At 39.1% G+C, this 22,969-nt stretch overlaps 1 protein-coding gene across 4 annotated transcripts in view; it reads left to right on the plus strand.

Annotated features, from left to right (window-relative positions):
* Positions 1-16,621, plus strand: part of LOC590671 (C-myc promoter-binding protein) — a 71,280-nt gene extending 54,659 nt beyond the window's left edge. For 3 of the 4 annotated variants that reach the window (XM_030976825.1, XM_030976826.1, XM_030976827.1), the window contains exons 19-30: positions 376-504; positions 1,385-1,673; positions 4,587-4,934; positions 5,839-6,057; positions 6,789-7,988; positions 8,499-8,685; positions 9,202-9,660; positions 10,888-11,209; positions 11,561-11,644; positions 13,138-13,310; positions 14,429-14,601; positions 15,722-16,621. In XM_030976825.1, coding sequence (XP_030832685.1) covers positions 376-504; positions 1,385-1,673; positions 4,587-4,934; positions 5,839-6,057; positions 6,789-7,988; positions 8,499-8,685; positions 9,202-9,660; positions 10,888-11,209; positions 11,561-11,644; positions 13,138-13,310; positions 14,429-14,601; positions 15,722-15,858 — 3,720 coding nt within the window. In that variant the 3' untranslated portion in view covers positions 15,859-16,621. The remainder of the gene's footprint in view (positions 1-375; positions 505-1,384; positions 1,674-4,586; positions 4,935-5,838; positions 6,058-6,788; positions 7,989-8,498; positions 8,686-9,201; positions 9,661-10,887; positions 11,210-11,560; positions 11,645-13,137; positions 13,311-14,428; positions 14,602-15,721) is intronic. The other variant, XM_030976828.1, reaches the window with a different exon arrangement.
* Positions 16,622-22,969: the final 6,348 nt, after the last annotated feature.

A 22,969-nucleotide genomic window follows, 5' to 3' on the forward strand; every position in this document is an offset into this window, starting at 1 on the left:
TTTGCAAGCTCCCTTTGAGGCATATCGTTTTATTTGCTTTTAGTTTTGTTTCATTTTCCACTCCAAACACTTCATTATTCAGGGTTCTTAACTTGGCTTGACATTCAGTGTTTCTTATATTGACAAACAGGTAGCCTGACACTTACTCCAGGTTTCATTTTGTCAAACGAATAGGATCGGTTTAGAGTTTCTATTGGGTCTTAGGTTAGGTTTATGCTTAGGGTCAGGTTTTTTGTTTGATCTGGAGTTGAAATTAGGAATTTAGTTAAGGAATTGACTGTGAAGCACTTGTTGCCCGTAGCATGTGACAAAGGACTTTGCAGACAGACTGTACAGAGTAAGTGACAAAGATTGTCTCTTCTGTTCTCTGTGTAGGTGTGTTATCGTGTACTGATGCAGCTGTGTGGGCAGTACAGGCAACCCGTCTTAGCTGTACAGGTCTTTATGGAGATGAGGAGGAGAGGTATCAAGCCAAATGCAATCACATACGGTCACTATAACAAGGTAAGCATATGATTATGCAGGTATAAATAAGCAAGATGTTTTTATTTGCACCCTGTTCTCCTGGTATCCCATGTCTTTCTAATGTTTTGTATCTGTGATCGCCAACATCCCCCCTTCTCTCTCTCTCTCTCTCTCTCTGTCCATCTCCCTCTCCCCCCCCCCCCCCTCTGTCGTTCTGTCTCTCTGTGTCTCTCTCTCATTTCTCTCTCTCTCTCTGTCCATCTCCCTCTCCCCCCCTCTCTGTCGTTCTGTCTCTCTGTGTCTCTCTCTCATTTCTCTCTCTCTCTCTCTCTCGCTCTCTCTCTCTCTCTCATTTCCCCCCTCTCTCTCTCACTCTCTCTCCCTCCCTCTCCACCTCTCTCTCTTACCTATTCTCTTTCCAACCTTCCCCTGCTTTGTCTGTTGTTCTCTTTGATTATCCGGAACCTTTTAAAATTGAAATGCTTTCCTTATTGTACTTTTATCAACTACATGTATGCATTTGCTCTGCAATCTTATTTATGCTTAGATTGTTAGAAACACTTAAAAGTATGAGGACAAAATCTTTATTTCCATCTTATGTAACTGCTGTTGACAACGTATAACAATAATATGTCTTGTCTATCCAGGGTAGCCTTATCAATATTAATACCCTTCTCCCGGAGGGCCCTGCAATCATAGTGTTACCCTGGCTTTCGCCAAGCTACCATGATAAGGCGCTTAGGCATTCAAGGAATTCCTTTTAACAAGGTACCATTTACGAAACCTGGGCACACGTTGAAAACTGATAGGTTTTAAGTTTGGCTCTCAATCACAGAAACCACACTCTTCTCAACTAATAGAAAGTGTTCTACGGTAAGTGTTACAAAGTACTAAGATGTGGTCTTTGATTCTCTTGCAGGCTGTCCTGGAATGCCAATGGCCAACCTCGTCCTTCAGCAGCTACCAGCAATGGGTGAAGCTCCGGAACACCCTGGCTGCCGTCATCCAGTTCCGACGCGGCATCAAGCACCGCGGCAGCTCCTCAGACACCAACAGCGATCTCCTGAGCCAGGGGAGCGGGGACAGCATGGAACCACCGGGGGTTATGCTTGAACCAGAAGGAGGAGGCAAAGATGAGACTGACCTAATCAAGCTGATGGAGGGCACGGCGGCAGTGAACCTCACCAGGGAGGAGAAGAGCAGTACTGGTGAGTTACAAACAAACACCAAAAAGATGGCATTGGACAAAGCTCAAGAATGCTCTTTCATGATTACATTTTTTCATAGTTTGTTGTGAGAAGCATTTGGCATGGAGGAAGAGAAGGAATGGTATTTGTGACTGTGAGCAAGGTTCTTGTCAATGAAGATAAGCAGTTACAATCTAGAAGACTCCAAAAGAGCCCTGGAACAAACTAAAAAGATCTCTTGCAGAACTGAAGCAAATACAAAAAGAGCTCCAACAAACAAGAAAGTGTTGAAATAGGTTCTCTTCAGTACGGAAGACACTTAGTACTCACACCAAGCATGAGGGATTCCAAACAAATACCAAGTGTGGGTTCTCCCTGTCAAGGGTACTAAGGAGGGTAATAAACAATTCCTGCCACAAAGCTTTGGTCTTTCTAAACCGTTATCCCCTGGTTGCTTGAAGACCAGGGTGGTGTTTCACAAAGCCTTTTTTCAATGACAAATGACAAAAATCAGTGACAAAGCAAGGATTTCAGTAGCTTATAACAAAAACTGTCATTTGTCACTGATGACAAGTTCTGTGAAACAGGAACCAGGGGTAAAGAAATACCTGACAAGAGCTCTGCTGATGATCTTTTGATTTTGTACAGCCTAAGCCAAATATCATGCTGCATCTTGCATTGCATTCTAACAAGCATGTGTTACTCACAAAATAAGGAAACAGAAAAAAAGAGCTGCATGGCAGGGCAAAAGCTAACTTCATATTTCATACCTTCCATACAAAAGAGTAGAAATTAGCAAACATGCATTTATATATATCATTTTTTCATATACATACATGCAAGGACAACAGCTACAGCCATTTCTTTGTTATATTTATTCTTACATCATCTTATAAATCTACTCCATAATTTTCTATTTACTCTCATACATTCTACTTTCATTATTTAATGTCCACACGTCTGTCGTTCGATTCCGAGTGAGGAGTTCAGTATGTATCCATGGTTTACAGAGTGTATTCGTCGCTAGAAGGATTTCACGCAAATGCATTAGCCTTCATTTAAAAGAAGCGATATATGATGTGACTAGGCATATATGTGTACCTCCTGTTAAGGTTCTCATTCATGAAGCATCACATTTTTACTGTTCTACAATATCAAAATCATTCAAATTAGCAATTGAATTCATATATATACATACTTTCATTTAGTTTGTCTGTGATATACATGTAGATTATTTTATTAACCTTAAAAAGAAATTAATTAGTAATAATATATGTCCATATGTGCATGATCCAAAGATGCAGTATATATGCTGTACATGGAGGTATTAAAGGCAATTATAATTCGGTGTCATGATTTGTAACTATTGTTCTGATAAGGGACCTGCATTCCCACAAATAATGGATAAATATGATTCTGAATGTAGTTTGTACAAAGGAAAAATGAAGAAGAAAAACAAACTCTGCATAGTTTTAATGGTAGTACATGTATATAATGAACACATCACGCTACTAATTTTTGTTTAAACCTCACAAAATGCTGCATGGTCAAAAAGAAGTAATTACCCCAACACAAACAAACAAAAACAATCTATTTACCGGTACCCAAATTTAAAGATATTGTTTTATGCCTTTTAAAAAAAATTGGCAATATGGAATGTCTCTGTGACTGGCTGACAAAAAAACCCTGTTGACATGTATATCACACTACTTGTGCTCTGATAAATATGTTTACATGAGATTTTTTTTGTAATAAGAATCTGCTTATAAATGTAATATCATATATAGTGTTTTGCAATTTTTGAGCATTATTGCTTCTGTAAAAATTAACATAGAAATACTGCTGCACATAAATGTTTTCGATCTGTGCTAATTCTTCTCTTCAAATCAATCACTCTATATATAATTATTTTCATGTGTATGCTCATAATACCTATATTTCAACGCAATGTACATGTATATACTTGTCTTGTCATTATACATTTTCTGGGACTTGAATACAAACTTTAGTGAAGACAAGGATAACAAAAGATGCATTGGTCAACCCAAGTTTGTCAAACAATTATACAGCTGGTTAATGGTGGAAAGTGCTCTTTGGCAATGCAAACTGGATTAAACTGCCTTTCCTTCTTATTTATAAAATGCTGTAACTCAGTCATGCTCTCTGACCTTTTATCTGAGAAGGTTTATAAAGCGAAAATATATCCTTATGAAGACTGGGCAGTCTATCAATATGCTTCACAATTCCTTGTTTGTTGGAAGATTTAAAGGTAAAGACCAGTATTGGAAATGCCCCAATTTCAAAAAAATGAAATGTAAGCTTTCATTACCAATCATGTGAAAGAATATGTTTTAACTAATACATGATGATAAAAAATTTGCCGGGAAACCGCCTACTAATTCATATATTTGGTAAATTTATTTCTCTCATGGTCTGTGAGAGATATAGGGTAGTCCCATATATATCTTTCTGTGTATAGTGCTTGTAACTTTACGAAGAATGGGCCAAATTTCTTATCATTTTGATGATTCCAGAACCTTGCAGATGCTAGATGCTAGATGATCAACCTTTTCTGATCGATTCCACAACATTTCTTTCACAATGCAATCGCATGACCATTACTGGTCTTTACCTTTCAAGAGAAATTCTCACTATCATAAATATATATGTATGAGAGTTTGAAGTCGAAGATATACATTTATAGTGGCAAAGAGCAATATGCCTGTGGTGCTAATTTCTGTAGTACTTCCTGTAGACCATTAAATAACTACGACACATTTTGTTGAACATGTAATCTATAAAGGGCTGATTTTCTATCTTAGAATTTTAAAAGATTTACTCTTTCAGCGTTGATTTTCACACCTCCTATGCTGACTCCTGTGCAATATTCCTAACCTTTAACCCGAGCGAGAAAACCCCCCCTTCCACTTTCAGGCAACTCTGACATGGGCTATGCTTCCATGATCATGGACGAGACCACGCCCAACGACCTCTTGACCTCTCCCGAACTCTCTCCCACCAAACTAGCCCGCCAGCGGGACTCCCAGTGCCTGGACGAGGAGGACGAAGAAGAGGCCACCCAGGACCAGGACAATGACCGCGAAGCTGATGTCGTCGGGCGTGAGAAGATGACTGGGGTAGATGGAGAGGTGAAGGGGGTCGTGGAGAGGAGAGGCAGGGAGGAGGAGGAGGATGAGGAGCAGGACGGGGTGAAAGAGGGCGTACATGAACGTACCTTTGTGGCAGATGACGACCTGTCACTTGTTGGTCACAGAAAAGAGGGTAATTGCCTTTTTTTGTGTAATTGCATTTTTTTGTGTAATTGCAAACAGCTCCCCTATTTGTGCTATATCAGTATTCTTTACCCTGAATTTCCAGTGTATTTATATTGCAAACAAAACCATATGCTGCTTAACAATTTTCTTGGTAAATTGTGTATTCTGATCTCTTGCCTATGTATTCCTGTTCATAGCTGATCCCTGCTAACGCAAAATCTTGTGAAGTTCTTTCATTCGTAACCTGGTATATGGTGTCCGGAGTGGCTTTGTGTGCAAAATATAATCAGTACAGTGTATGAAAATCATCATGTGTAGTAATTGTAGTTGCCATCAGTGGTTCAAATCTATTTAAACTTGAGCTGATCAAAACACTAGATACTTTCATATTTTACTTAGGATTCAGCCATGGCATTGCGGACGTTATTTGTTGTTGCATCATACATTGCTACCTCCCCTGTTCTCTTTGTGCATGCTCAGTTCTTGTAGTAGACTGCATATTTAATGTGCATGTGGTATGTAGAATGTGTAGAATGTCTAGTTACAATAGTGCATACACCAGAAGTTCACTTATGTTTTCAGAACACTTTTTCAGAATTTGTTCATTATATTATATAAAATAAAATATGAACATAAAATCTGCAGTATTCCAACATGTCTATTTCTCCAGGAATTGTTCAGAAATATAATATATTCTGTCCTACAAACATCCTGAAAATGTCAGCTAGGAATTCTGTTCATTTCTTAGATACCTGTGTCCTGTATATTGTTTCGATATTCAGAAATTTTTCAAATGGGATGTTTGCCTGCATAAGTAGGAACAAACTCTCGTCTACCTTAAATGTGAATCCTATTCTGAAGACTTCTCAATTTCAAATTGGCAACACTTTAAATGCATTTGCCTTCTACAGAGCTGAGTGCGGAGATCACCAACATCAAATCCCGCAGCGCCCCTGTGAGTGAGGTCTCCACCCCTATCAGCCGGAAGAGGCTGGACCTGGGGGGCATCGACACCCCTGATGATGGGCTGTTTGGTATCACCGATCTGAATGAGGAGGAACCCAGAGGGCGTGGGAGCAGTATTCTGCGGAGATCGAGGAGTAGTGTTACCAGTCGGGAAGCAGTGCATGGTGAGAGCCACAAGAAACAATTTGATTATAGATGACACAAAATCCAGGATGATTTTAATTTCTATTTGCCATGAGTGATAATAGACACTAACAATACTCATCAATAAATATAGGAATTACGCTATCAGGGATGCCAGTTTCAGGCAATAGCATGAATACAGGCCCTGGCAAGTTATTTTCAGACCATAGTTCAGGCTTTTTTGTGAACAAAATAACTCATTCTATGTGATTTTCAGGCCCTCTGATCAATTTTAACTTGCATCCCTGCACTATGCATTACATAAGATTTGCATTTCAAATCGTAGTTGGCTGTTATGATAACTCTTCTGTCACCTGTACAGAGTCGAATTTCCGAAATAATCTGGAAACCTTTGATGAAACTACCCATGAGAAATGCAGTGTGGTACAGGGATATCACTTTTAAGTTAGTCGTACGTGAAGAGAAATGTGACAATGATGGGACGTTTTTTTTTTTTTTTAATGAGAGATTTCTTGTTTTTGTTTCCACTTAACAAGTCATAATCCTAAGCTAAGTGTTGTACAAAGTTGCAATTAATCAAAATCGATTACAAATCCAAGTCTGTTGTTATACTGAATACCTCAAAGGTAATAAAATAGAAATAATTGATTATTTTTAAACTATCAAAGTTAGTATTTCATCAGAGTTGAAAATCAAAGATCAGACAATGAATGCAAGTTAAAATTCCTTTCCTTTTGTTGTTTGATTCCAGTGGTCCTTGATACTTCCCACTCATCAATGAATGGCAACACGTCACTGTTAGATGCCAATAATCTTGAGGAGGACAATCCATTTGATGATTCGCATCTTTCAGACCCCAATGACACGCCTCGAAGGAGGCACAAAAGCGCAGGGGAACACGCCTGGTCATTAGCGATCAGGAAACGAAACAGCAGCGGGGGTGACGCCGCGGCCACCATCACCGACAGTCTTGCCACCAGCGATAGCGACGTGATCAGCGAGGACAAGTTTGGTTGTGACGCGAAAATGCTCGAGAAATTGCGGACTAGCAGCGAATCGAGCCAGTCTGGCACCCACTCGCGGTCCCTGTCCTGCGGTAGCCGACCGCAGTATATCGACCAGAAGGGCGAGGAATTCCCTGTGCAGGTGAACGCTTTGGACGATGTGGGTAAGGAAGAGTTGTTGGATGTTTGCCATCAGATTAAAACCTTGAATGCAAGCGAGGACAGGGGGAGCTCAGAAGGGATGACAGACTCTGGTGATGATCTCCTGGTATCGATCAATGAGAAGAACTCACAAGATACTAGGGAGAGTGGTAGTGGTGATTTGATAGAGGTAGTCGATGAAGGTAGTAAACTGAAAGCTTCCAGTATCCCAAATGGTTTGCATGACATACATGTTAGTCCTAAACACACGACGGACAATGTCAGTACTGATGATGATGCATTGGATGACGTTGAAACACCGCTAGAGAATGGCTTGGGTAAAACAGAACTGTACAAACTGGAAAGTATGGAATCATTACCTAGTAACTCGTCATCGAATGACACCAAAGACTCTAAGGAGAACCTGTCATCGAAGCCTCGAAAGACGCCCAAGCGGACGCCAAACTTCCTGTCCAACCTGTTGACGTCGCCGTTCACGCCCCGCATGTCGAAGCAGTCCATCAGCCGCACCATCCAGTCGGCTTCGTCGCAGATGGAGACCCTGAGGACACGTGCGACGGACTTTGCCTCCAAGGTCGGGGAGTACACCAGGCAGCTCTCCTCCCCAGCCATCAAGGACAGTCTGAGTAATCCAAACCTCATGGACATTGATGACACGTACAGAGGAGATTACGGTGGCAAGTCAGAACCCAGAACCATCGCTGGATCATGGGGTGATAGCAGCAAGATGGATAGCTTGAATCCAGAGGAAATGGGCATCCACATGCCTGGATCGCAATTTGCAGGTACAGTATTCTTACTCTATTAGTAACAGTGGTTGGACAGTGAATAAGGTGCTTTCCTCCACCGTATACCGTAGCTGTATTCTCATTCTGTTCTTATTTTGGTAGTCATGTTTTCAAGCAGAACCACTGTAAAGGGAAATGGCATATATTGTTCCATTTTACAGTTTTACAAGAAGACAATGTTTACTTTTATATTGGAATGTATATATAAACTTAATGGACCATAAGACACTCTTTGCATATATTAGGTTTCATAATTCTTTTTTTGTATTAAGCAGGGGGTGAGATCTGAGGCAAAATATGTGTGCCTGTGATAGGTTTGACTTTTAATTCAACATTCACAAATTACCAAGTTTGATTACTGGTATGAAATTCTTTACTTAATGAATGAAACTTTGATCTTTCTGTAATTTTGAGATTTGAAGAGCAAGCTTATTGTCTTGGCTATGCCATATATTGATGATCACTAATCATCTGAATTCTTATTTTTTCTGCTATCCATACTTGCAGGTAGTACACAGTCTCTCAATAACCCCATGGCTTCAGATCAAGAAGATGGTTTTAACAGTGTCAAGCGGCAGTATGCCATGCATGTCTTCATGACTAGCTGCTTCCGTTGTGGTGCTTGCCGATCAGCCCTCTATGATGAACACATCATGGCAGGATGGGCTGCTGACGATTCCAATCTCAACACAAGGTTTGTGATTGTAGCCCCCTTATCTGTCAATTCTTATCACACAGACACAGAACTGCCAACCATTATGTTTTCCCAGAATTATTCTGTTTTTCCTCAAAAGGACGGTAGTACATTTTCTCTTCATGAAATACATTTTTTTAATTCTTACATACCCCACGTCAACCAAATACCCTAAAATGTTGATCACTACTTCAATAGAAAACTCCAATTGAGATTTATAATTTACAAAAAGTAAACAAAAGGAAAGAAAAAAAAGTGAAAGGCATAAATATTCTGAAAAAGAATGAAAAAGAATGGATATTTCTGGATTGGAGGAGTCTTGCAGGTGGTTGTAAGTTTTGTTTTAATGAATTCCTTTTTTTTTTCTTCTCGTAATTCCTTTTTTTGGTTGCCATCATGGTTCCCTTTTTGGGTTGCATAGCAAAAGGTGTTACGTGTCATCAAGTCATATTTTGCTTTGCTATCATTAAAATGTTAGTGATAACGTGTTATCTTCCTTTGTGTACCTACCTATAGTTGTGCATTCTGTGGATCGCCTCGGGTACCATTCCTGACTGTGACCATCAAGGACCTGCGTGAGCCTGGAGGGCTATGCACCCTGACCCCTAGCCCATCAGCAGAGAGCATGCAGAGCATCCAATCGGCTCCCTTCCTCAAGCAAGGCGACGCCCTCCCGGGGGGTAAGACGGACGAGTCCGGCAACGATTACCAGTCCAACCCCAGCGTGGACAACCTGTCCCTGGGTAGTGAAGGGGAGGGCGACCCCAAGCCCGCCCTGACGGGGAGGACCATGCCGCCCATGAGGGAAGCGGGACTGCATCACTCCGCGGGAGATGCCGTGATGAGGGAGCAACTGAAGAGAGGCAGTGGAGGGGGGGATAACTCACCCTCCGCAGCCAGGAGGCGGACCGTCAGCGAGTGCCATACTGCGGATTTGCTGAAGGAGGTAGAATCAGTTGAAAGGCCAGGGAATGGGTAAGTACTGTAATTCCTCCCTCTCCAGCTAAAAACTGTATTAAAGGTAAAGACCAGTATTGGAAATGTCCCAATTTCAAAAAATGAAATGGAATCTCTCATCTCATTACCAATCATGTGAAAGAATATGTTTTGACTAATACATGATGATAAAAATTTTGCCGGGAAACCGCCTACTAATTGATATATTTGGGAAATTAGTTTATCTATTGGTATGTGAGAGATAAACGCACGTGTCGCGCACGTGTGCGTAGTCCCATATACATCTTTCTGTGTACAGTGCTTGTAAATTTACCAAGACTGGGCCAAATTTCTTATCTTTTTGATGATTCCAGAACCTTGCAGTACACACCAATACTTATATGCTAGATGATCAACCTTTTCTGATCGACTCCACAACGTTTCTTTCACAATGCAATCGCATGACCATAACAGGTCTTTAACTTTAAGGAAATCATTAGTTCTGACAATTAGAATAATGAAAAGAATGAAATCTCCTCAGATTTAATTACTCCTGAGGCTTTAAATTTCAAATATGAATTTTAAACATGATATCTGCAAGCAGATACAGTCAAAAAAGCTAAGCTAGGAGCAAAAGAGAACATGTGGAAATCATGCTTTTTTATTGAATTGGATATGTAGTCCCATTTATGCATAGGCAGGGCTCCTCACTAGCTTTTTTGTGTTCAGATTTGGATTAAGTCCTATCTAATTTTTTTGAAATTCTGGGGTTCAGGACCTAGATTTTAGGTTCCAATGTGCTCAGGTGCCTGCTAGTGTCAAGCCCTAACATATGCTTTAAGGTATTTTTCAGGACATTGATGATTGGTGTACATTGTTATTAATGCATTAGGTTTTTCTGGTTTGAACAATCCACCTTTGCATGATAAAGTGTTCAGATTGACCCGGTAATGGCCATTCAGATAATACTACTAATAATGATAATAATAGGCATTTATATAGCACCGTCTATCTAGACAATTCTATTCAGAGGCGCACTAATTATTTTTTACCCCGGCTTTAGCCTAGCTGCCATTATAGCGCTCTAGCATTTCAAGGAATTAATTCCTGCCAGGTACCCATTTACCTCACCTGAGTAAAGTGTGGCAAATGTAGATAAATGCCTCGCCAAGATACATTTAAAGCTCATGCACATGATGTCATCTTGGAAGGAGCAAGCATTGACCTCTCAAGTGTACTGTCTTCCTCTGTGCTAATATCCTTTAGGTACCCTGCCAACATGCGTCCAGGCACCTCTTACAGCCTTCCCCGCTGCAAGACCATCCAGGAGACGACCAACCACAACGCAAGCCTCCTGGCTGACTTCTCCACCTTCTCCACCATCAGTCTCCCCTCCAGCATGCGGGGCTCCAGGGAGTTCCTGGCCCCGCCTCCTCGCAGGGACGCGGATCCCGACCCCGTCAACGTGCCGTACCTCAGCCCCCTGGTCCTGCGCAAGGAGATTGAGAACGTGATTGATAATGAGGGCGAGGAGTGTCTGAGGCAACCTGCTTTCGTCTCCCAGCACCCCATTATATTCTGGAATCTTGTGAGTATATTTAAATCCATATGCTTTTTGGCATGGTTTGGTTGTTGAAATTACCTGCATCATTTATTTGGTTGCAGTACTCTTGAAGTATTAGAAATGATTTGCCCAATTTTTTTTTCTTCATTTGATTGAATGATTTAGCTGTGGATGCATCTTAGGGGTATTTGCTGAGAAGAAAATAATGACATATTTGGTTTCCCCCCGGATGTTAATAGAAATAAATTGATTTTCACTAGCTTTCCTTGTTCCAACACATGTTTTTCAATTTCCCACCTCAACACATAATTCATTGAGCAATGTCCTCATGTTATCAAGAATGTGAGCATCAATTTCATTTTTTTTTCTTTCCAGATCTGGTATTTTAAACGGCTTGACATGCCCAACTATTTAGAGGGTGCCCTTCTGGCTGCCTACAGCGATAACAGGGATCTAAATGTAAGTAAACCATTACCTTATCAGCCTTATCCATGTTCTACAATTGTGCACTGATCCAGAATAGCTGATTCCTTTGCCTTTGCTTGCTCGAGATGTCTCTAAGCAATGTCTCTAAGCGCTTTACAGATATACTATTACCGTATTTTCCGGCGTAAAGGCCGCAGTATTTTCGGGTGAGAAAAAATCAAAAAGTCGGGGTGCGGCGTATACACAACAACAACAAAATTCAGCGGTCAAAACATCACGTCCATTTGCACGTATGGGATTATAGGAACGGTAGCATGACTAGACAATGGTACAGGACAATTCTAGAATAACTCCACACAACTTACCGACAAGTTTATGTTGCATAGTTGACATGAAGACGAAAAAACTTATTTTTCTAATAAAATCTGCCGATAGATCTAGATCTAAGTCCATACCATTGCATCGCCAAAAAGTAAACAAAGGGACAGGCCGTTACTTACGGAGCTAGCTGCCGCGCAACGCAACTGCGCAGGTCGAAAAATGCTATTTCGGATTACACCGTACATCGAGGAAGGGGTATTGTAGGATACCAAATCTGCGTACGATACAGTACTAGCTTAAAAGTCGATGAAGATCTGCTAAATTATGATCATTTTTGAGGTTAACTTCTTGTTGATTTATAAGAATATCGATGAATTTGGTATAGTTTGTAAAAAAAAAAGAGTGTTCTACAAGAAAATTACGATCATTTTGTTTGGTCCGTTTTTTTTTTTCTCTTTTTATTTTTTTTAAATTTTTTTCGTCAACGAAATGTCAAAGTTGGGGGTGCGGCCTATACGGCAGTGCGGCCTTTACGCCGGCAAATACGGTACCTTGGTCATTGGATTCAGTGCTTGCCCACACACATCATGTACAAAATCTCAACCCCCTGGGGAGCTTTTCAGCCAGACGTTACTTGACGCTCAAAAACTATGACCGTCGCATCCTACCGGGTACCCATTTAACACCTGGGTAGAAAGTAGCAAGTGCAGGTTAATATCTTGCCAAAGAATATTAGTGCCGTGTTGGGATTCAAACCCTCGACCTTTGCATCTCCAGTCAAGCGCCCTAAAACACTCGACCACAACACTCCCAGATGGGTACCTTAGGATCAAATCTAGATGAATGACATCATCCATTCAGTCATTTTGTTTCTCTAGAAGTTCTAGATGCCCCAAGTTATTTCAGATTGAGAGTTCTAAAAAGGGGATTGGTCCATAGGAACCAAATTGGAGATACAAGGCTATTCTAAGTTCATCCTTTCTGAACCAGCGCCCTGTCTTATTAACTCTTATTTGTGATTGATATCAATCGAAACTGTGTACACAAGAGATAGAAGACCTGTACAGTTGTGATTGATTGGTGGACTTGCGATTGATTCGGGTCAATCAAATTATAAGACGGGGCCCATGTTTAACTTACACCACCTTCATGATTACAAACTAAACCCTCATTCCTATGTTTTCCTCTTCTTTTGTTGTTGACAGGATGGTGGTCGTTACCTAGCAACGGATTCAAGGTACGTGAAGGTGACGATCCTATGGGACAACCTGAGTCTGTACAAGGAGGATGGGATCCCGATGTATCTTCACTGGACGCCCAATGCACAAGCTATCAAGAATGCGATCAACGCACCGGATAAAGCAGACTTCTCAAGCTCGTAAGTCATCCTTGATTTGTTTTTTCTTCAATCTAAAAAAATAATCAGAAAGGAAAAATATTGTGATAGCCGATAGTATTTAGGTCATGTGGGTGGTAATATGTCATGGTAAATTTACTAAGTATTGTTGATGAGGGATACATGTGCAGAGCAAATAATGTCCTCCTATAGTACTAGGGTGGTGAGACGTCTCCTTGCCTCTGTGAATTCAGAGGGTGTTTCACAAAGACTAAGATCGACTTTAAGTTGAACTTAACTATGGCAGGCCGTGCCACTCACATGCCACTCACCATTTACGGGCATCGGTCTCTCAAGGGACGTACATATCATAGTCACAAATCTACAGAATTTACATTTTTGGTAAATCATTATTGAAGGAATTTTTTGTATATAAAGATCATAATGGTGAGAGCAAACAGTGGCATGACGGCCTGCCATACTAAAGTCCAACTTAAAGTTGAGTTAAGTCCAACTTGAAGTCGATCTTAGTCTGTGTGAAACTCTCCCCTGGGGCTATACTATCTTCACATCACATGAGCAATGATAGCAGTTTCGTTGCATTTGTATTTGGTGATTACTTGCTTACTTTCTCAGGGTTCCTGGAAATCAGAGAAAGACTATAAATGAGTGGGTTTTTTTTTATACCAGTTAGGGAAAGGTCAAGGAATTTGAGAAGAACCGCTCACATCAAGGACAAATCAGGGAATATTATTGGCCTCAAAATTTAGTAGTAGTAGGAGTAGTAGTGGTTGTTATTTTACTTGACTGCTAAGAAAGTATAAATGCTTGTTAGTAAGCAACCAGAGGACTGACGGCTTTGGAATGAGGATTAATGCCTTACCTAAGTGCAGTAGCGCATGGACTTGGTTTTGAACCCGGGTCTCCGGATTACGAGACCACTGCTCTACCAACTGAGCTATCGCGCCACCTCAAAAAAAAAATTAAGTGCATGTACGTTTAATCTTATATGTTTTGTCTAATATTCAAACAGTGTATTCACTGGACGGTTGGCTATAATGACTCTTTATGTAGAATGCTTTCTTATGGAATTTTGAAAATCAAATTGTAATGCTCTAAATGCTGTGTTCAAATGCTTTGTCTGATTATTCTGCTTGCAGATTCATGCTCCAGATCGTGAAGTGCATCCGATTCAACAACGTGTTCCTCCCGATCACCATGCTACTGGATGAGTTCAAGAGACAAGGCATACCCCTAGGGGAGCATCGTAGCATCTACAGAGAACTCCTCTTCCTATCCTTCCTGGCCCTTGGCAAAGATAATGTGGATCATGGTAAGACACAAGAACACAGAATCAGTATATTCAATATATAGTATACATGTGGTATTTTGAGCGATTGGGAATCTTTGTCTCAGATTCTAAACAAAATCTTGGATTTAGCTCGTGCTGCAATCATAATTAAGAACCTTTATGTCAATCAGGGATCCCATGACGTTTACAAGCTGATCGCCCATCTGATTATCAAGAAATTCATGATTGGAATTCAAAATTTAAAAAACTTTTTCCTAACGGTTTTCATAACACTACAGTCTATTGGGGAAAATGAGTATGGTAAAACTAGTTACTCAAAGATTTTTACTTTTTTGAGGCACTTCATGATCATTTAGATTTTTCTTTTCTTTTTCAATATTACACTATATCACAGACACTGATAACACGTAGGGCCATGCATCTCAGATGTGGCATTGTTAAACAATGCTTTTACTGTTGTGATATAGTTTTTACAATGGAGAGAGTGCTAAATGCTAGATATTTTTGATGCTCTTTGCATCATGTAGAAATTCAAAAGATGACAAATTAAGTTGATAAGAACATGATGTTGCTAACATCTTCTGCAGATCTCTTTAGTTTGTTAGGTTGAGTTCAATTTATCTGGTTTTGGACTAAACACTCTACCTAACCCTAAACCTACCTGTAATTTGTTCAACCCCTTTGCAATCCTAACCTGGACCTTATGGGTGGTATTCTCAAAAGTGGAATAACTTTAGTCCATGGCTTAATCTACCGACTAAGTATGGAATGCCAAGTGTCCTTATGAATATATTTTTGAATAATTTGATATATTCCTAAATTACCATAACATAATTATATCATATTTATATTGTTTATTAATTATGTTATTACATTTTATTTTAATTTAGTGACAGATTAAATTATTCAAAAATATATTCATATGGGCACTAAGCATCCCATACTTAGTCAGTGGATTAAACCATAGACTAGGTTAGTCCGCTTTCAAAAATACCACCTTATATGTTTGATACAATAAAGCCCAGAGAAAATTTAACGGGACAGATGTTGGGTCAATCAATTTAAGATCATTTCCTCCAGTAGTACTTAGTTGCATTTTCCACTCTAAAATTCTTGTTACCTTCCACTATTTTTCTTCTAGATGCTTTTGACCAGCAGTATCGAGTGGCATACTCCAAGCTGAGGGAGGACCAGAAGGAACAGATGCAGAAGAATGATCGTCCTCCACCCAGGGCCGTTCAGATGTGTCGCACCGTCTTCTCCGATCTCAGCTTATAGAAGGAGAAAATGAGGGGTCACCCGTCGGTCTACAGGCTCCTGCTGAAGAGGAGAATGGTCATGGCAGCTCATTGAAGTTGAGTGATTAAAGATGAGGAGTTGGAAAACGGAATGTTTGACGCAAAGGAAAAAGAAATCTGATTATTTCAAGAAATTGTCAATCAATCATGCGGTCACAATAATTTGACGAAAAGATACAAGGAGTGGTTACCAGTTTTATACCTTTATGTTCCTGTCTCATCTCGATACTCAACAGCTATATGCAAATTTACCGTTATTGTAGAATGTATTACTAAGAGCACCTACCAAGATGTGAAGATCACACCAAACTTCTCACAGTGGAAGTGTTCATCTGGTACACATGGACCCTGAATAAGTCAACAGGGGCTTCTTGCACTTTGAATCTCTAAAATTTCAATCTGGAAAGACTATGATGGGTACATGATGCTCTGACTTTAGGTATAATCTACACACTGTTCTCTTAAATCTTGTTTGTAATTCAATATCTGTATTATGCAGGCAAACACGATATGACGTTTTGAATACCGGTATGGAAAAGGGAAGAAAAAAAAGCTACATATGTAGACCTACATGTACAGTTATAGGCAAGCTAAGAGTTCTACTTTGATTATCAAAGATGAAACTGGTTGCGTAAATTCCTGGTTCTCTTGAACTTGATTTATGAATGATACCATGGTGGGAATCACATTAAGTGTGTGGAATGCTGGGGAATTCCCTTATGTCGAAGAGTGAGTTCCTCTATCGGGTGAGTGAGTGAGTTCCCTGATATTGTTAAGAACCGGATATGAGGTAAATTCTATGGGTGTTGTGTAAGGTGTTGTTTCAATATATCACCGTGTCAAGTTGGGAGTATGACATGAACCATTTCAGTTAAATATACAAGGTACAATTGTACGTTATTTGCCACAGGCTTGTTTAAGAATCCGATACTGTAACAATATTGATCTTAGAATTGATTTTCTTGATTGCATCTATCTATACAATGTCATCACTGCCACTGAATCAAGTCGATTTGATGTTTTTTCTAAAAACTATTGCCCGTATTTACAGGCCGTCTTGATGCAGACTGCAATTCTCATTGTTTCCATGAATGATTATCATGTATGGATTGCAGGGTTTACTAGCAACTTACATATTCTGAATTTAAAGGATGCGTGTGCTTGATTTGATCATACAATGTATCATCTTTAAAGCTGAGAGATGATTTTGTTGTGTTCATGACAGAAGTTGTGAAGGGCATGATGTCATTACTTGCATAGGGGATTCCCCTGTGCCCTTGCTTTCATGCTTCTCACACAACAAGATACATCTATAGAGCAAGGGAATGAATTGGCTTTACAAACTGGAATAATTTGATTGAAAGGTACAGTCAGGAGGCTTTTACCTGATATAAAATGTAGTGGATGAGATACATATGTACTGCAAATGTACACATGAACGTACTTGTATCGGTACTCTATGAAACATGCAATATGATGAGAGAGAGAGATGCCAATTGATTTTCAATGAATTATGATGGATAGACACTGGCAAAGGAAAAAGCTCCAGACCGTTGAACGAGAAGTTACCGGTAGAATCTTGAAGTCGGTATTAAAAAGATTTGATGATTTCAGTGAACTGATGGATCGAGTTTTGAGATGAAGTTCGTACTGTTCCGAGTACCTTAAACGTAGACAAATTAGGGTTTCCTACATGTATGCTAGCTGTTGTGCAACAACATGACTGACACAATATTTTGATGAAATTTTTGTAATATAACGAAAGATGTGGAGCATGAGCTTACGGTCAAGGGTTTATTATTGGTACTTTGTAAATTGCTTGTTGATATCCTCTCAGTGCAATGTAAAACAAATGATGTAAATATTTCAAATTTTTTGTATGTTTCAAAATGTTATCGTTGCTCACTTTCAGGAATACTCTTTGTATGTATATTGGGTAGTTTGTATATGTGTTTTGTCTTTTTGTTTTTCTTAAAACATGAAATGCCTAGCTATTTGATAAAGTGACTGTTTATGTCATACTAGTGTACTAAAGATACAACTCTTAATAAGGAACTGGTGTAGTTCAAATTTATAACTTTTTTTTTCAGTGTAGTTCATATAAAATCAAGTGTGTATAGAAGAATTAATCTTGTATCGGCCTGTATGAAGTCAGAGTAGAATCAAAGGAGGCTTGATAGATTTGTGAGGGTTTCCAGGGACGCCTACAAAATTTCACACTCAATTCTTTTGTTTGAATGATAAATTTGTTATTCATCGATTAATTAATTAATCTCAATCATAGGTTTGATTCTGTACAAATCGATATGCATATGGATGACAATGCTGTTACAATAAAACTGCATAATTTGATTTTTGAAACACTTAAAAATGAGAACATAGCATTCAAAAAGCATAAGCAATTACAAATCTCAAAACAAAGTATGATGAATAATGAAACAATGAAAAAAATTCACCTCCAGAATTTGTTTAAAATCATATTAATTCAAATTTAGAAAAAACTCAGCGTTGATTAAAACGATATCCTTCTCCCCACCCCCTCTCTCTCTCTCTCTCTCTCTCTCTCTGTCTCTCTCTCTCTCTCTCTCTCTCGGTAAGTACACATATCTGGTATAACTGCTATCATTTTGATATACTGGCATCATGACTTTATATAATGCTAACAGTACCTGGGAGATATTCTATTTAATTATGTTGAAAGAAATGTCTGGTAATGCTATGGACTTATGGAATGCTGGGAAATACTTAATTTGCATCAATCTGCTGTGTTCACAGTACAAGAAGATCCTTTGTGGCAACAAACTTAGAACAAAGTTGCAAAAAACATTCAGGAAAAATACTTGATGCGCAGGATTGAATAGTTTGATTTTTGTTGTATGTAATGGGGAAATAAAGGGAACTCTCTAAGGTTTTTGCGTCCTTACACTTTACTTTTTCTATGTTCTTTAAGAAATCTCATGACTTCAACTGAAGAAAACAAAATGTTAAAAGAAAGCCTTCCGATTCCTTCTTGCCCTTAGCTATTAGACAGTCATATAATTGAATCAGTCTCGTATATGAAAGAAGAATAGATTACATAAATCAATCATGTGCAATCTTAGCCATTATTTGCAGAATATTTCTGTGAATCAGTTTTAGGATGATCTTTGAATTTGATATTTTTTTTTATTGAGAAGGATTTTGCTTCCAAGAACACTTCATAAAGTAATTCATTTTGTGTGTTGTATATTTACGAGTTGGAAGGCACACAACATTTGATTATGGTCTGTTTACAAAAAATTATGTTGGAACACTAACACACATGAAATGTATTTTGTATATGTATGAAATGAATCTTATGTGGGGATATTGACAATTTCTGAAAAAAACATTCACTTGAAATCCACTGTAATTATTGCAAGATAATGTAGAAACAAGAAGGGTAATTTATATGGCTTCCATTTACTATGTTCACATATTACAAGAAACACTGGGTTTATTAAGAACCGGTACCGTTTGTATCCATTAAATCAAAATCTTATGATTGAGTATTATGAGTTGTAATAGAATGTCAAATCCTTATCCAGTAAGATTGCTATCTTAAGTAAATTTGTGCCCTCCTGAAAAACTCTACTTTTGAACTTAACATTAAAGCTATATTTCCCAATTGTATCACAGGAAAATATGTGTAATACAATGTTTATTGATTTTCTTCTGTACTTTCTTTGATTTAATTCCCTTATATTTGTGTGCTATTTGGGTCTTGTAGAAAATCCCTTTTCATTGAAGAGGTTGATGCAAACTGTCTAAGAAGACAGACCAAATGACATTGCATCCTTTGTAAACCTTTGAATTATTTTTAATTTAATTATTTTGAGAATAGCCCTTTGATAGAATTAACCCTTTGCGTATGGGGACCAAGTTGGTCCTTTGTAAAGTCTATGGGAATCCAAGAATTCAGGAGGAAACAGGTTAATCTGTAGTCTTTGCTACAAGATTACTGAATCTGCACCGCCATGTGCTTAATTGAAAGGTTTGTCATGTGACTAGGTTTCAATAACCAGGTTTTAGTTCCTAGCCTTTTCTTGATTCTGATGAGACCTAATGGTAAAGAGAATACATGTAACCCCATTTTTTCATTTTGGTATATGGTATTTTGGTTTATGGGATGAGACACAATCATAAACATATTGATGGTGTTAAAGTACCGTGAGGTGTTTTGTTGTTTATGTTTTTTTTTTTTTTTTCATTTCATGAAGTGGAACATGTTTCTTGATGATGGACAGCGCTAATGATGAATAGAAACTGGATGAATACCATGAAGAAACAAGTAATTGAGTAAAGATAACAGAGACAATTGAGTAATTGAAATAGAAATCTTATTGTATGTCATCAATGGGCACCAGGACTTGGTTAACTTTGTATCATTCTAATGGCTGGTTAACAACTTTAATTTGCTTTATATACTTCTTACGTGAGCCTGTGGTTTTATCTGTATATAAGGATGTCTTCAAGATGGTATATATATTCTCTCAAACATTTTGCACTGTACTGGAATTTTTGCTATAGAAAAAAAAAGGTGTAAACATGTAGGCCATTTGTAATATGTACAGACATCATGCATTTTGTAGCTTGGTATCAAGGATCATGTAAAGATCTGTTCTCGGAATTGCATAAATTACCCATGGAGAACATTTATAATTTTGTTAGGCAGTATTCTCTTTTCATATTTTTTGCCATTTGTTGAGAATGTGATGTATAATTATGTACTGTACCATATTAAATGACAATATCCCGTAATACCCTAATATTTGGAGCAACTGCTTCGATCAGAAGTTTCTTTTTCTGTAAAAAAGAAAGAGGTGGGTGGGGAAAGTGACATGATTGGAGACGCAAGGAGGGCAAGCGTGAGAGAAGGAGAAGAGAGGGAGATATAGGGGAAATCCGGGAGGGGAAAAGGAGGGAGAGAGAGAGAGAGAGAGAGAGAGAGAGGGGAGGAGAGGGAAAGAAGGAACAGAGAGTAAGGGAAAGAGAAAAGGGTGAGCTTGCGGAAAGTAAGAGGAAGAAGAGTGAGGAGGAAGAGAAGAAGAAAGAGGAGGAGGAGGAGGAGGAAAGAAGAAACATGAACGGACAAATAAGTGATATCACCCCACCCCACCCCTTCTTTATCCCCCTTTCTCTTCCTCTTTTATGATTTGTTGTTGTTGTTGTTCCCCAACAACAACAACAATTTATTTATCAATCTATACAATCATTGTGTCTCTCGGCATGCCCAGTCGGTCTGCCTGTCTTTACTCGAGTCCCTGCCTCTCCTCCTAATTATCAGCTCCCTCCCCTCTCTCCTTGTCTCTATTTTTTCTGTATGTCTCTTTCTCTTTTTCTATCTCTCTCCGTCTCTCTGTGTGTGTCTCTCTCTCTTTCAGTCTGAACCATCCATCTCCCAAGATTGCTACCCACACTTTGTGACAGAGCACTCAAAACCGCTGCTCCAAAGCTGCAATAACCTAACCTTATTTTCCTCGCAACCAGCAGTCTCTCTATACCTTGAAAAATATCTCAACACTAACCTCTTCTGTCAGTAACATTATAAAGCGCATTTGAACATGGGTATGGAAAATGTGCTTTATCAATACATTATTATCATTATTAATATTTGTCTTCTATCTGTCTTTCCCCTCTATGTCTCCCTCTCTCTCTCTCTCTCCCTCTCTCTCTCTCTCTCTCTCTCTTACCCTCCCTTCCAGTGATGATGATAATAATAGGTCCATTTATATAGCTTTCAAACTGGCTTCGATCGGAGTCACACCGATGAAAATACCGATTGAATTTTCCTGATGTAAACAAAGGTGAAACCGCAGTTTTCCCCCTGTCGCTTTCTAACTGCCGGTGAAATTCTCTTGCTGTGGCGAGCCCATGCCGGAAGTGAAGAATTATTGCGTAATTATTAAGCCCGCGCTCCATCTAGCTATAGCATGCAGCAACCATAAGTCAACAAACAAAGCTGGTTAGGAAAAAGCGCGCGTACACTGCGACCTTTGACCATTTAAATCGCGGTTTTAATCGCCTTTTTCTCCCGGACGCTTTCACACTGGCCGTTTCATCGGTGTCACACCGATAGAATGAGAATTTAATCGCCTATTTCTCTTCTTTTCATCGGCTATTTAATCGCCTTTTCTCCTCTGTTGCTTTCTAACTGGCCGTTTCATCGGATGCGTCCGGATGCATCCGATGAAAATCAGTGCAGTTAGAAAAGGGTATGATGAGCCGCCAAAATAAGCAGCTTAAGCATTCAAGGAATTACTTCCTACCGGATACCCATTTACCTGGGTAGAAATGGGCAAATGCAGAGTAATATGTTGAGAAGCGACATTAGTGCCGCAGCGGGACTCGATCATGTGATCCACAGTCCGCTGACGTATCCACTAGATCACGACACCTCTACAGATTATAATACACTTTTTCTCATTTTTTTTCTCTCACCAGGACACAGCCAAAATGTGGTCCGGTATTTATACCGCATACGAATATACGTGGGAAATTACACGTGGGAAATTACACGTATATTGTGCATTAAAAAAATTACCTATCTATCATCTTGTCATCACAGGTAATATTATATTGGCGGCGCACGTAAAGTAGGCCGAAACAGATCAAACGTGACCAGTTATGATCGAAGCTTGAATAATGAACGTCATCAGGGGATCACAGGAAAACAGTCAGGGCGAGCGATGTGCGATTTTTTTTACTTTCTTCCATTTTTTCGTAATTATGGGAGAACTCGATAAGTATTAGATAGCTACTGTGAATATTAATCGCCGGTAGGTGAACGAACCCCGTCTAGTCAAACAAAGATTGGGATGCAATTTATGAGATACAATTCCCTATATCTTTTTGAACGAAAGAGCAGCTAGCTTGTTAAGATAAGCAGAATTCTGGCCGTTCGATGACAGTGAATAAGAAATTACTGTCTCGAAAAAATATACCCTTTTCGTATTGTAATAAAATTTAATGCACAGATCTTTGTAAGCCATTACAAATTATTTGATATACTTGGTACGAATAATTGTATACATTAGTCAGAATGGAATGGCATACATTACGTGTTGTTCGGT

Source organism: Strongylocentrotus purpuratus, unplaced genomic scaffold (assembly GCF_000002235.5).
Source record: "Strongylocentrotus purpuratus isolate Spur 01 unplaced genomic scaffold, Spur_5.0 spur5_scaffold_9, whole genome shotgun sequence".
Lineage (NCBI taxonomy): Eukaryota > Metazoa > Echinodermata > Echinoidea > Camarodonta > Strongylocentrotidae > Strongylocentrotus > Strongylocentrotus purpuratus.